Here is a 14,778-nt window from a genome sequence, read left to right as displayed (position 1 = left end):
AGCTGTTGAGCAAAGTAGTTTCCCACGAAAGATCATTTCATTTGCCAAAATGAAACTGCTTCCCGTTACGGACGCCGTGACAAGGTGGCCTGAGCTGTGAAATCAGTGATCAGAGGGGATGCCCCGTCCCCGGCTCCGGGAGGGCGTTCTTCTGAACAGCGACACCCGGGGACAGGGCCGGGCGGGTGTATTTTTTGTCACTGTCCGGCCGAGCTGCGTGGCTGTCAAACGCCCCCGTCTCCCCTCCAGTGACAGCTACATTGACAACATGCTCTCCCCCACATTGATTTTACAGTTAAGGAGCTGATGGTGATATATAGGGATTTTAAGAATTCAGCTGAGAGGCTGACTTCTGCCTTTTATCATTCCATTAAAATTTTATAACCATCTTTTTCATGTCATTTCACCCATGAATTCTTACTTTAGAAAGTGATAGCTACCGCTGCGAGCATAACTTTCCCCGTGTTCAGAGCTTTTTATTGTATTAGCAAACTACCCCAATTATAGTTATTACCCGTGTTTTACATAATGGTGGTGACCCCTTTCCTCCATAGCCTGCCCGTTGATTTGTATGTAGGATAAGACGATCCGGATTATCTCTCCAACGCCCAGAATCGAGGCAGTGCCAGGAGCCAGGTTTTAACACTTTCGTCGCCGAAGGAGCTAATTCAGCCGCCCTCGGCTTCCTCTCCTGGATCACGCAGGTGTAAGGACCCTTCTGGCGACCGGAGCAGGGAACCGACTCAGAGAGGGGAGCTAATAAAAGGCGCTGGCTTTTAAGGAGGGGAAACAATCCTGAAACGGAACATGTCTTCTTCCCCAAGATAAGAGATCGTCTTGAAGGAGAGCCTGTGTTCTCGGGGGGCTTGAGGTGTATGTTCCTCTCATTACCAAGGGTGTTTCCCCGGGAACACTGTCTGTCCTCTGACTCCGCATAAATGAAAAGCTTGCCGGCCTCCTAACAGAAAAAAACTGCTGTTTCTTCTTCCCGACGCGGCTCACGGTTTGCTATGGTTCACATGTGAGAAATAATTATGCAAAACCCTGGGAAAACCCCAACAGAAAGGTTCTGATTTGTAGTGTATGTTACTCCTTTAAAGAAAATGTTTTCATTGATTTCAGAGAGGGGAAGGGAAAGGGAGAGAGAAACATCAGTGATGAGAGTCATTGATCGGCTGCCTCCTGCACGCCCCCTGATGGGGATCGAACCCGCAACCCGGGCATGTGAACCGTGGCCTCCTGGTTCATGGGTCAACGCTCAACCACTGAGCCACGCCGGCCTGGCATGTTTTAATTTTTTTTTTTTTTTTTAGGGGGAAGGGTGACATAGGGTTAGACACAAAAGCCTTGAACCCACCGTTGATTTTATGGACCCTAATCTCCGAGGACTTAGTTTCCCAAAAGAGCATTGATATCTTGCAAGATTCGCACTTGCTTTTCGTTGGGAAATAGCCAGATTTGAATGACAGGTACAAATAACAGAGGATTCCTGCTTTGATATAATAATTTCCACTCCTGCTGTGTGCCGGAGGGCAAAAGTAAGAAACGTCACAGCGTCTTTAAGGGATCCTTAAAACGGAAGCTAACAACAGACTAAAAAAAAAGGCAGGATCCCTCTCAAGATGCCTGGACTTCAGGAGTTTTCTCTCCCAATGGGAAGCGTCGCCAAATTGTCAGAAACGACGCGGTGTCAGGGTTCGTGCTCTGTGCCACCTTCCCTCTCAAAAAGTAATTGTGATTCACCCATCAGTCCGGTCGGTGACAAATATGTGGCTCACGTTGGGTGGCACGGCGCTCGCTCCCACGGCCGGCTCTCTTGTCACCGGTTTTGCAAAGCAGCCGTTACCTTTAAAACTTAAGCCTTGAGTGTAACACGGAATCGCGCTCACACACACGCATAATCCATGATGTTTCGAACAATTACTAAATCCAAGTATATCTTTTATAAAGATTTTTCAATAAAATCTAATGTTCACCGAGAAACAATCTCATAAATGTCAACATCGCTGCGGGCAGACGGGGGGGACCGGGCGCGTTCTCGACCCGTCGCGGCGATGGATGGATCGGGGCCGTGGTTTGGGAAAATGCTAAATGTCCTGGAATTACAGCTGTTCCTGATCTGTGATTGAGCAGATTTGTGTTATCGCGCCGTGTTCTGCCTTGTACCTGGAGAGCAGTAAAGCCTCCGTATAATAAAAAAGCACCTGCATTTTAAATGAAATTTCAATTGAAAAACTTAACAGCCCTTCAAATTGCAGAATTTAACGCAGCCCAGTAAAGCTTAAATAACACTCTGCCTCCGCGGGCTGCGGGGTTTCGCACTCAAGGTGACTTGATTGTGTCGCGCGGCGAAATTATTTACAATTAAGGAATTTCTCTGGAGGGCCGCAGGATGTTTGCGGCTCCGCACAGCACCTCGGCGGGCATATGGTGGGCCTCTTTCAGTATTCACGCAGCCTCCTGGACCTTTATGGTAATTGAATCAGTTAGAGTGCTGAGTGGAGCAGGCATAAAACCTGTTAACCCAAAGGTCAGATCCGCGCATTGTTTATTTATCAGTAGGTGAAAGAGCTCCATCGGCAGCTTCTGTCACAGTCAGAGTAAAAAATCACCTATAATATTAACAGGGAGTAGATAAATTGCCCAACACAGCCGAGAATGATAAACAGAGCCGGGTGTGATAGGGAATCTGGAATGAACGGTGCTGATGCGGGAGGGTTTTCCCGGGCGGTAAGCTAGGCGGGTGTGTTAGGAGAGTGTCATCGGTTATAATTAGCGACCGGGCCTCTTATAAAAAAAAAAAATGTGGGCTTTGGTTACAACTGCCTTCATGTCTATTTCTCTTCTAGTGTCTTGATTTCCAAAAAGTCCTCGTGCTATTTTTTTTAAGCATTCGCCTTAGGAAAAAGAAATGGTTTTGATAAAGCCACTGTAGGAAGGAAAATGACCTCTTGCACATTTGCAAGCAAAACGGGGCTCGTCCCTGTCTTTGGGACACACCTGTATTTTCTGATCAGCTGTCACCGAGGGGTCAATTTCACATCCTCGTGGGAGAGTGGGCACTCGCTCTAGCTTTATTTCGAGGAGATGTGGGACGTTTTCAAGCAGTTATCACTTTCTGGATTCGTTCCACTTTGTAGGACCCGGACCTATGGACCCTCCGATTCTCCTGGATGTGAAATCGAGAACGATGCTGGTCACCTGGCAGCACCCTTCCAAGCGCAACGGGGTTATTACGCGCTACAACATCTACCAGCATGGCCACCTCTCTTCGGAAGCTCCTGGAAATGTCACTAATTGCACAGCGACCCATTTACGCCCTCACACCGCCTACAGGTTCCAAGTGGAAGCCTGCACGTCGAAAGGGTGTTCCCTGTCCCCGGAGTCCCAGACTGCGTGGACACTCCCAGACGCCCCGGAAGGCATCCCGAGCCCAGAGTTGTTCTCGGACACCCCAACGTCTGTGATCATATCTTGGCAGCCCCCCACCCGCCCCAACGGCGTGGTGGAGAACTTCACGATCGAGAGAAGGGTCCAAGGGAGGGAGGAAGTCACTACGCTGGTGACGCTCCCAAGAAATCATTCCATGCGGTACATTGACAAGACCCCCGCTCTCAGCCCGTGGACCACATACGGATACCGGGTGCTGGTGAGCACTCGAAACGGGGGCACGAACAGCAGTGCTTGGGTGGCGGTGACCACAAGACCCTCGCGGCCTGCTGGGGTGCAGCCACCCACGGTGCGGGTGCTGGGCCCCGACGCAGCGGAGGTAAGATGCCCAGGGTTCTGTGTTCCCTGCAGACGTCGGAATTGACCCTGGTTTTCTCCGTGTTGGACAGAGCCACCTACTGGCGACACGCACGCATCTGCTGTTTCGGGCGCTCGCTGGAGAAGCGGGGTTTTGGCCTTTGGCCCAAACTCTCTCCCATTCGCTGTCAGAGTTTCATTTCTCCCCGTATCCTCTTAATTATATTGTCGCGATGCTGCCGTTTGCCTCACACACCTGAAATGCTTTGAACGCCACAATGGGATGCTTAGCTCAACCACCACGTCAGATTTAAATAGATCAGAAAAACGGGAAGGGGTGGGGGAAGGGCGGAGGAGTGCGTTAGAGTATTAACAGGAGTTCCAGTTACCAAAATCCTGATTATTATTATTATTTTTTTTTAATGATCAAAGAATCAAAATGATGGGGAGAGAAATAAAAATAGCGTATCGCTGGGCGATCTAGAAGGCGTAGAATTACTCGCCCCGTCCTACCGGGAGCGAGCGCCAGAGGACTGGCTAACTACCATTGTTTTGGCTCCCAGACAAACTTCATTCAAGGGAAATTAGTGTAACCAAACAGGAGGGAGTTCTGTAGCTTAGAAGCCTCTTTTGTGTAAATACACACATGCTTCCATGGCTTGGGTCTTGTACGACTGCCAAGAGCCTCAGCACAGTAGCTTGCTCACCAGAGCACAAAACAAAGGGCCTTTGCATAACAGCAAAGTTCATCTGTTGAAATTACGACTGGGATCTACGTGGCTCACGCTCTCCCCCCACCCACCCGACACCAAACACTAGGTGATGCTAAATAGGGGAAACGGTCCGAGAAATTTAATGCAACCTACAAGCGAAATGCTCTTTTGAAGAGACTGTATTAGGTCCTTGCAATCTGAGGCTGTTCAAAGCAACACCCGCTTTTGATAGAAATACCAAAAGTGTATAGAATTCTGTGGAAGGAAATTAATTCCAAGTAAACAATCAGCAGCGTTTATTGGGTAGTCTTAAGGAGTGTTCCTCATTCAAACTAAAAACAAAAAAGAAAACCCCAAGCAAACCTAGAGTGATTAATCATTCCGGAGATGACTTTTTTCGTCTCAGCTTGGGTAGCGATACCAGTCAGTACGACCCGACGTAAACACGTCCCTTGAACGCAGGCAAAGCTGTGTGATGGGCGTGAATCTGGATTCTTTCCAACAGACATTTAATAGGCGGATCTGAAAAGGAAAGAACAGGTTCTTGTAGAAGAGCCGTGAGTGGCTCCAGGCACAATCCGGTTTGATTTGTTGTATACAAACGATCAGAAAGTCTGGAAAACAAGTTGCCTGGCTGCTTTCTTTAAATTCCCTCCTCTGATCATATAACTTCATCCAGGAGATGAGCCACCAAGGCGTGGATTAGCCTGGCAGCCCTAAAAGTCACAAGCCGGAAAGCCAAGCCCAGGAGTCGGCATCTCATTTAGTTCCCAGAGCACCGGTGGTTGATCCCAAACCCTTCATGACCGTCAGGGGCAGAAGCAGCACTTAGCGACCCAACCAACACCGGGCCGAGATCCTGGGCCCCGTGGCCTAACCTCCGCTGCTCTGTTCTTGGGTCCCCACACTGATTCCAAGTTTATCTTTTCTTCCAGGTCACGTGGAAACCCCCACTCATCCAGAATGGAGACCCGCTCAGCTACGAGATCCGCATGCCCGACCCTCACGTCACCATAACCGACGGCACTCCCTCGGCGCTGAGCCAGGTGGTCGCCCGCCTGATGCCGTTCACTGATTACTCGGTCACCATCGTGGCTTGCTCGGGGGGTAACGGGTATCTGGGCGGGTGCACAGAGAGTCTCCCTACCCTCGTTACCACCCAGCCCGCCCTGCCTCAGGATGTTCACCCGCTGTCCGTGGTCCCACTGAGTGAATCCTGTGTTGGGATATCTTGGCAGCCGCCATCCAGGCCCAATGGACCCAATTTGAGGTAAGAAAATGTGAACGTGTTTGGATTCAGGGAACCATACAAGTAGAAATACCTTAACTTCGTGAAGCACCGAAAGCCCTTGAAACAACCACCACTATTGTCTAACGGTCCTTGACGTGACCTCCCCTTGATTTTCAAAGCGTATTTTTATTATACGTCAGGAAACCTTGATGGCAGGTTCTACGCGATGCATTTGCACAAGCCACGTCTCAGAATTCCCAAGCTCACACGTAATTCTTTGTCCTGTTGTTATTATCTGGAAACCGGTAAAGAATGTGGTCGGGGGTTTGAATCAGAAGGAAGAAAAGAGTCTCCAGTGGCTTTTGAACACGCTCAACCTGACCCTTAGCCAAGACTATGGAGTCAATAATATTATCATTGTTTATCAAGTATCGGCGGCTGACGTCCTAGGAAATCATTAACCTCCTAAGCATTTTGTGTGTCTGCTTTGTGTGACACTGGCAAGGGGGTGTCGGCAAACCTGACATACGGGGGATCAAGCATCGCCCTTCTCGCCGACAGCCCAAAAATGCGAATATAGCTCTTGGTTTCAGAATAACTGCATGGTTGAAACCGGAGTCAGGAAAAAATAATAACCTGGGGGGAAAAAAACTTTGCAATCACAAGTAAGATGTTTTCTTTCCATTTCCACGGACGCATCCCACGAAACACCCTGAGTTTTTGGTAATAACATCCGTTGAGATAATCCCAATGTTTCTGCTTGTCTTTCGCTTTAGATATGAGCTTCTGAGACGTAAAATCCAGCAGCCACTTGCATCAAATCCCCCAGAAGATTTAAATCTGTGGCACAATATTTATTCAGGAACTCGGTGGTTTTACGAAGATAAGGGTCTTAGCAGGTGAGATTACAAAAACTATAAAAACAAGTGCTGGCGTGCAGTTGGGGGCGTGTAGAGTAGTTGAACGTGTCGCCGCGTCTTCGTTGGGCGGGCGCGTTATCAGTTCCGCGGCGAGACGCGTTCGGTCATTATCTGCGGCGTTAATCATCGAGCCCGAAACAGCCATCCTGTTTAATGCGTGCCGCCTTCGGAAACAAGCCTTTTGAACTCGAACTTGTAGGTGCTGGAGCCTTCGCTTACTGCCTGTGTCACAGCCCCCGCAGGACGTGAAAACTTAATATAGGAATTTGGAAATCTCGACCGTCTATATAGTGGGCGCTTGTCAGATGCTTGCTGTGTCTGGAAAATAATTGTTATAAGGCATTGACACAGTCCACAAAAATTATTTAGTTAACAAGCTTGACACTTGGAAGAATTCAGGCTAGAATTCAAAGAAATCAAGGGATAGGCCTGCAGGTAATATCAGAAAATTATTGCCCAGGCGAGCGAGGTGTGGGTGGCTGTGTGGCCTTAGACAAGTCACTTACAAAAAGCATGAAATGTTTTTGCATCGAGAAAGATTATGCCTTTTGTTAAGGAGGGGGGGAAGAAAATTGTGCCTTTTGTTGAGGGGGCGGGGAATCCTGTATTTTGTGAGGCACAAGTGAAACATCTGTTTTGTTTCCTGCAAAAGAGACGCTGACATACGTCTTTTTAAAAAAAACCTTGCAGGTTCACCACGTACGCCTACAGGGTCTTCGTCCACAACAGCGTGGGCTTCACCCCGAGCCGGGAAGCGACGGTGACCACGTGGGCTGGCCTCCCGCGGCGAGGAGCCAACGTCTCCGTGACTGCCCTTAACCGCACGGCGCTGGACGTGAGATGGGACAGACCAAGTGCGTGAGCTTCCCGTGCCTCTGTTTCCCCTTAACATACTGATACCGAGGTGAATTTGAAATGAACGTGGTCAAAACCCAAAACAACAAAAAGCTGAGGTCCCCGTGCTATGCTTCAGGTGCCCACTGTCTCTCTTCCTCCGTCCCTACTGGGCCCCCTCTCCCTTGCTCTGTCCCTTTTGGGTTGGGAATGTAGTGTCCAGCCAGCTGTGATGGAAACGCCCAGGTAGTCATTTGAAACAAGGTCCCGTTGTACAGGGCGTCCCAAAAATGCTTACACACTGTAATGGCTGAGAGCTCAGTTTTGAAAAGTGAAACGTATTTTAATCAACACTGCCTCTATTGTTACGCAAAGTGTGTATATGCACTTTTGGGGACACCCTATATGGGCAGGCTCCTGCGGAGAACGCGGTCCCCCATCTCGTCACTCAGCACTAGGAACAAGAACCACTTAAAATAACGGAATCCACACTTGCCTGGAATATTACCAGATATTGAGAAATACCGGACTTGCGAAGCCCCAATTAAAATGTATGTTTAATGCAAGGAAACTGCACCTACTCGGGTGGCCATCTGCTATTATATAAAAAGATATAAATTTACTCCTGGTTGGGATGGGGATCCAGGCCCGAGTTTTATTGCCGCCTAAGGAGAGACACGCTTCCTGTTTCATTTTAGAGCATCCCCTGAATTTGCCCCAATGTTACATTGTATCCGTGGTGAATTAAAACCAATATTAGGGGACATTCATTGTAAATTAAAATTAGTACCTGTTAGGTTGATCTCCGGTGCCACTAAATAACCCATTTTTACTAAAGACTATCATTCGAGGGTGTTTATGAGGTTTCAGGTGTCTAATGACCGACATCCCTTCTATTGGGATCTTAAACCATTTAAATGGAAGAATACCCTCTGAGAGCCCCCTGGAACAACACAAAGTTTTTATCTGGAGGTGGATTCTTATGCACAGTATATTTTCAGAGTCAGGGGGGCGGGAGAGAGAGCAAGAGAGAAACATCGATGGGAGAGAGACAGATCGATTGGTTCTTCCCACACACACCCTGACCGGGGGCTGGGGATTGAGCCTGCAACCCAGGTATGTGCCTTTGGCCGGAATCGAGCCTGGGACCCTTCAGTCTGCATGTCGACATGCTAACCACTGAGCCAAACCAGCTAGGGCCCCTGCCGATCCATCGTAGAAGCCCCGTCGGAAAGGCGGAGGCCCTGGGCCTCCGCTGACACCCAAATGCTGCTGCTAGGACCCGGCTGCTGGGTTCCCACCACCGCAGGCCTCTGTTATAACGCACCCCGAAAAAAGCGAGCTTATAAAAACTGACAAACCTAATAGATCCGAAGCAGCTCACTGAAGTTCCATTACTCCGGGAATCTGAACCCCTGACCTTCGGGGACGTACGCCGTGCAATCTGCTCTAATTTCCGTTCATACCTTGGAAATTTTTCAGATGACCATGTGTGAGCACCGAAGTTAACTCTTAGAAGCGGGTCAGCGACGCCGAAGTTTGTGCATAATCATTTTCCTCCCTCTTGTAACCAACCTACTATCCTAAGTTAACGAGTCCCTCCTCTGAGAAAGGGCCTCCTGCTTCTTGCAATATTAATAACTGCTTTCTTGATTGGTAGGATACAATGGGCACGTTGTCTAGTGTGACCAAAGGCACAAGACTATAGGTCGAAAGTCACCTGAATGCATTTATATTTGCTTACTAAAAATTGCCTTTCAAAAGCACCATGTAACGTATTTGTGAAAACCTGTTTTTTAACTACGCCACGCACACCATTTGGGTAGCCAAATATTTCTGGCAGATTTTTACCAATCACCGGGTAACAGGAATAAGTTGTTGAGAATTTTACAAGTGCCTCTTTTAAACTTCTGCGTCGCTATGTGTGACTTTGCATGAACATCCACTACTGTGCCTGCGGTATTTGAAAAATCATTTTGCCAGCATTTTCAGCATCAGGAGATGTCATGTAAAGATGGTGATTCTTTCTGGAATGATTTGAAAATTTAAGTGATCAGGGGAAACTGCCCCCATGGTGGCCTCCCCTTCAGACAGGCCCACACGTGCCCCGTCTTCCTGGTCCCTACAGAGGTGTGAGGCCCTCACTGCTGCTCTGTCTAATAAACGAAAATATTTCAGCCTAAATTAAAAACCACAAAGATACATGATAGCAGTGAAAACGTTTTGTAAGAGGAGATGCAAAATCGCCTGCACTTAAGGTATTCACACAACTCTCAGGAAAGCCCTTTGAGGAAGACATGGGGGGTCAGTAGCTGGCCCAAAATTACAGCGAGGAAATAGCGGTTCCCAAACTCAAACTTAGGGCTCGGGCATCCGATTTTCGGCTGTTTCTCATGTATTTAGCCTCAATGGCTATTAGCACTTCGTCAAGGGCGATTGAATAAGGCCCTTCCCATTTTGACGGTTCATTCTACCTATAAAAGTAAGACTCTACACAATTAATTATGGGGGGGAGGGGGGATCAGCAGTGTTAAAAAAAAAAAAAAAAAAAGGAAAACCGTAAGGAAGGTTCCATATGCTTTCCTTTGTCCCATTCTAGGACTAGCAAATAATAGTTTATTCTGCCTTCCCCACCCCCCCAAGGCCGTTTGACGGTGTCCCCATATTTGTCATTAACAGCCTTTCAAGACCTACAAGGTGATGTTGAATATTACATGCTTTTTTGGAGCTCTGCTACCTCCGGCGAATCTCTGAAAATCCACCCAGAGGTAAACGCTCATGTCATTGGCCACTTAAACCCAGACACGGAGTATCAGATTTTTATCTCTGTCTTCAACGGAGTCCACAGCGTCGACAGCGACGTCCTGTACGCGACCCCTCGCGACGGGGGTGAGTCCTGCTTTCCAGGGACACTGGGCTTCAGGGACGCGGCGAACGAAGCTGATTGATCCTCGCCGGGGTTGAGATCAGTCACCCCTCCATTATAAAATTTCCGGTGTTGGAGGGAAAGGGGGTCGGGGCGAAAATGCTTAAGTGCTCGCTGTCATCAAGTGGCGGATCGATAAGCGGTCCCATCGAGACAGCGGCCCGAGGCTCTCATAATGGGATATTAGCCTAGTTTGTAGCTGTTCTTCCCCGGGCATGCTTGGTCTGGAGCTGAATTCACATCAATAAATGGTGACACGTAGAGACTTTTTGTAAAGATTTGCTCTCCGAAGCAGTCTGCTTTTCCAAAGGACAGCCAAGCCCGGCGAGGGCCCTTCCCTGAGCCACCCGAAGCGGTAGGTGGAAGTTCAGCCACCGAGAAAAATGGCCTGTGACTCATCCCGAAGCCAGTTAGCAAGGGGGGGGGGGTTGGAAACCCGAGAAGCAGCTTGTGAATCTGAAATGAGTTCGGAATGGTCTCTCTCATCTTTTTGGCTTTATCAAGTCTCATTATAAACATTATAATATCATTACCTCCCAAGCAAGTGTTCCAGGTCATTAGGAGAGCGCTTTAAGCGAGGGACCCATTTCCCTTCCCGGTGCCAAAGGTCGGCACCTTTTGTTTATAAAAGGGGATGGATCACAAGGACGATTTTTCACCCGGTTAAGATGGGCCCTTAAGATAAAAATAGGCCTCCGCATAGTTATTTCTGACACGCTCGAATAATTGTGTAATTTAACGCCAAGCGAGATTTTTTTCCGACGCTGGATTTCATCATTACCCACGGTAATCAACATCCAAAATCATTTACATAATGACAATATTGCATTATTGCTTCATATTGCTGGAGTTACAAGCTAGGAGCATCAAATGATTTTTCTCGTTCCACCAGCCTCGGTGTATCTGAGTTTTATTTTTTGCTTAAGGAGCAAATTTTCTCTCTCTTTTTTTTTTTTTTTTTCCCTCCCCCCTGGGAGATGGGAAGTGAAGGGACAGGCGGAGAGACAAATGATAGATATGTGTTAGTGGTGCCAATAGGTGAATAATTTATCATCGTATCCCACTGGTCACATAGCATTGAAGATTAGCTCTATCCTGTTGGTAGGAAGCCTTTTACCACCAATTCTGAGGGTCTCTAACTGCGAGTGTAATAAGCCAATTTACAGAGGACCACAGCCCGTGATGACTTCATCAGAGGGAAGCCGATAAGCAGCGGAGCCTTCGCTCAACCCAAGTGCTAATCTGCATTTGGTTTAATAAGTGTGTGGTTTTTTTTTTTTCCCGAGACAGCTGGAGTTTATTCAGTTTTTTCCCTTTAATTCTAGAGCCTCGGGGCATGCTCCCTCCAGAGGTTGTCATCATCAACAGCACAGCTGCACGTGTCATCTGGCCGCCTCCCTCAAACCCGAATGGCGTTGTCGCTGTGTGTTCCGTCTATGTAAATAATCGGCTCTACGAGACGGGAATGGATGTGCCGGGGTCTCTCCTTCTGCGAGACCTGTCTCCCTTCACTGTCTATGACATTCAGGTTGGAACATTGTTTTCTGGATAGTGAGGCTCCTGAATACGTTAAATAAAACATGCCGGGGTACGTCTCTAAGCGGATACCTAGGCCGTCTTGGTTACAGATGATTTATTGGGTGGGGAAGGGGAGAGAAGGGAGGGACATTGATCGGCGTTAAATCTGTGTGCTGTGGGCAAACACAGGAGTCCCTGGAGGGGAGAGTGCTCAGTGAAACTATTGGCGCAAGTACCCATCGTGACATTTGGCGTGTATGATTCGAGGGCCCGAGTCCTGATCGAGGGCATGTACCTGGGTGGCAGGTGCAGTCGGGGCATGGGTCTCTGTCACATCGATGTTTCTCTCTCTCCTCTCGTTCCCCCTCCCACTCTCTCTAAAAATCAATGGAAAAAATATCCTCAGTCCTTGGGTTATATAAAAAAAAATAATAATAAAATTCAGTTGCATTGATCTCGAGTTACCTTGTCATGCACTGAGTCAAATATTCCCTAATATGTATGAAGTTTTATTGTCATTAATTCTATTACCGGCAAGTATACATATATATGTTTTTGTTAAGCCTCACCCGAGGATATTTTTTCCATTGATTTTTAGAGAGAGTGCAAGGGAGGGAGGATGGGGAGAGAGAGAGAGAAAGAGAGAGAAACATTGCTATGAAAGAGACACATCAACCGGGGCTGGGACTCGAACCCGCAACCCTTCCGTGCATGGGCCTAAGCTCTAACCATGGAGCCACACTGGCCAGGGCAACCAGCAAGTATATTTTAAGTTCATTGGCCTTTAGTTTATTTGGGGTTTAATTGGACAGCCTTGATAGTGTTTAAATATCTACTAAATGTTACCTCAAAATACTCTATGGCGTAAATAAATGAAAGCCAGTGGGCCCTGGAAAAGGAACAGTTCCCCTGGGTTTATCCTGCGGTTGGGAACAGAATGATGTCGTTCCTTGGACGTCCCAGGAGCGATCTCCTGTACACGCATTCCCCTCTCCCCCTCTTGCTGAACGCGTCCCTTTTGCGTCGCTCATGCTCGAACAACCCAACTTCTAATCTTTAGTTATCCCACCCTCCTCAGTTTTTATTCAGATGAGGCGGCAGAATGAAAGGAGGTAAAGGATGATTTTTCTGCTGTGATTAAGGTAAAAATACAATCGGAGCTGGAATAAATGGATATACAATAGCTCATCCATATTGGATTGGATGGCTTCTCTAGGTCTATTATTATTATTATTATTATTATTATTATTATTACTATTATTGGAGAGCATCAAGGCTTCCAGAAGAGACCATCATTATATTACCTGGCTGTAGATCTAGCGAGCAGTATACGGCAATGACTGTTACGCTTACAAACTATGTCCCCTGGGCACCTTCCGTTCCTTACCTGGGCTCCAAATAGATCAATAAGTCTGTCTCTTTCCGAATGGTTGGAAACAGGGACTACACATCCCCACTGAAGTCACTAAATCAATTGTCCTGAGCCCACTTCTGCACTGTCTTCTGAGCTTATCCCACCAGAGTCAGTTGACACCAAAAATTAATATTTAATTAACCCCAAGAGGCTGTAGAGAGATTCATATGAAATGAGGGTGGGTGAGATCCAGTCATTGGCGCTCTGGATTTTGAACGGAGTTGGGTTTACGCTTTTCTAAACTACTCCTTGCAGGTGGAAGTCTGCACAGAACATGCCTGTGTGAAAAGCAACGGAACCCAGGTCACCACCGTCGGGGATACTCCAGGCGATATGCCGACACCCACAATTCGTAGCATCTCTTCAAGGTACAGTTTTTTGCCATTCAATCCAAAGAACTGATCCTAAGCAGTGAAAAAGTAGAAGGTATTATCCCAGCCGTGGTGATCTCCACTAAAGTTGCTTAAAAACGTGTGTGTAAATAAAATCTTTGGTATTATTTTGTTGATCTTGACTGGACACGTCCCGTGACATTTAAGCTTTGAGGCCCCTGTCCCTGCTTGCCCAGCTTCACTTCTCTTTAGTAATCTGCGGACAAATGCTAAAGCATCCAAGAGTTTCTTTATTTAAACGTGTCCTTCAGTGAACCCTTTTGTGAGACCCGGAATACAATTTTAATTAGAAGGACTCCCTTCTGACTTCATCTCTTCAAAAATAGTAGACTTCCATATATCAGATTGCCCTAAAGCTACAAATACCTGTAAAATAAATAGGGGAAATAATGTTTGGATAACCCATTACCAATTTTATCAGGTTCTTGGCAGAATCCTTTAATTTTTCTCTATTCTTTTGGTGTTGAGAAATGACTGTAAGTTGAGAGTGAGTCTGTTTTCAGTTCAAAATTCGCAGCGACAGTAACACTAAAAGGAAGACTTAATGTTATTTCCCAGGCCAAGTCAGAAGGCCATTGTTCATCCTAAATCAAGTTGGGACTAGACGTAGAAGTCTGGGTACTTTTCACATCCATCAGGGTGGGGCGAAAGTAGACTTACAGTTGTGAGTACTCGAAACACAGAATTTATTGTTGTATTATTATTATTAATTAATTATTATATTATTTTCCATAGAAACAACTTGTGCCCCAGCCAAATGAATCACCCTTCACCTACACACACACACACACACACACACACACACCCCACCTACATACGTGCCTACACCCCACAGGCAAACTGACTAAAATAATCTATTACAAAATATTTCAACTCTGAAGGATTCCTTTATGACATGTTAAAATTTCTTGGTCTTTTTAAAAATAAGTTAAAAATACCTGTACTAATTTTGGGGCATGAGTGAGTAAAGTAATTAGAAAAACCCGAGTAATTGGATTCTTAGCTGTTCAGGGCAAAACTGTATCTTCCCTCCCTCCCTCCCTCCCTTCCTCCCTCAGCAAAAACTGCGCAGAAATCATTCAC

At 47.0% G+C, this 14,778-nt stretch overlaps 1 protein-coding gene across 1 annotated transcript in view; it reads left to right on the top strand.

Moving 5' to 3' along the window:
* USH2A (usherin) overlaps window positions 1–14,778 on the top strand; it is a gene marked incomplete at its 5' end in the record, with an annotated part of 301,919 nt that overhangs the window by 208,444 nt on the left and 78,697 nt on the right. The window contains 7 exons of the mRNA XM_081124187.1: window positions 3,141–3,769; window positions 5,396–5,730; window positions 6,468–6,590; window positions 7,302–7,465; window positions 10,125–10,334; window positions 11,697–11,899; window positions 13,559–13,671. Coding sequence (XP_080980313.1) covers window positions 3,141–3,769; window positions 5,396–5,730; window positions 6,468–6,590; window positions 7,302–7,465; window positions 10,125–10,334; window positions 11,697–11,899; window positions 13,559–13,671 — 1,777 coding nt within the window. The remainder of the gene's footprint in view (window positions 1–3,140; window positions 3,770–5,395; window positions 5,731–6,467; window positions 6,591–7,301; window positions 7,466–10,124; window positions 10,335–11,696; window positions 11,900–13,558; window positions 13,672–14,778) is intronic.

This window comes from Miniopterus schreibersii (genome assembly GCF_964146895.1).
Source record: "Miniopterus schreibersii genome assembly, chromosome: 21".
Classification (NCBI taxonomy): Eukaryota; Metazoa; Chordata; class Mammalia; order Chiroptera; family Miniopteridae; genus Miniopterus; species Miniopterus schreibersii.
This window is presented reverse-complemented; position numbering and strand designations above follow the sequence as displayed.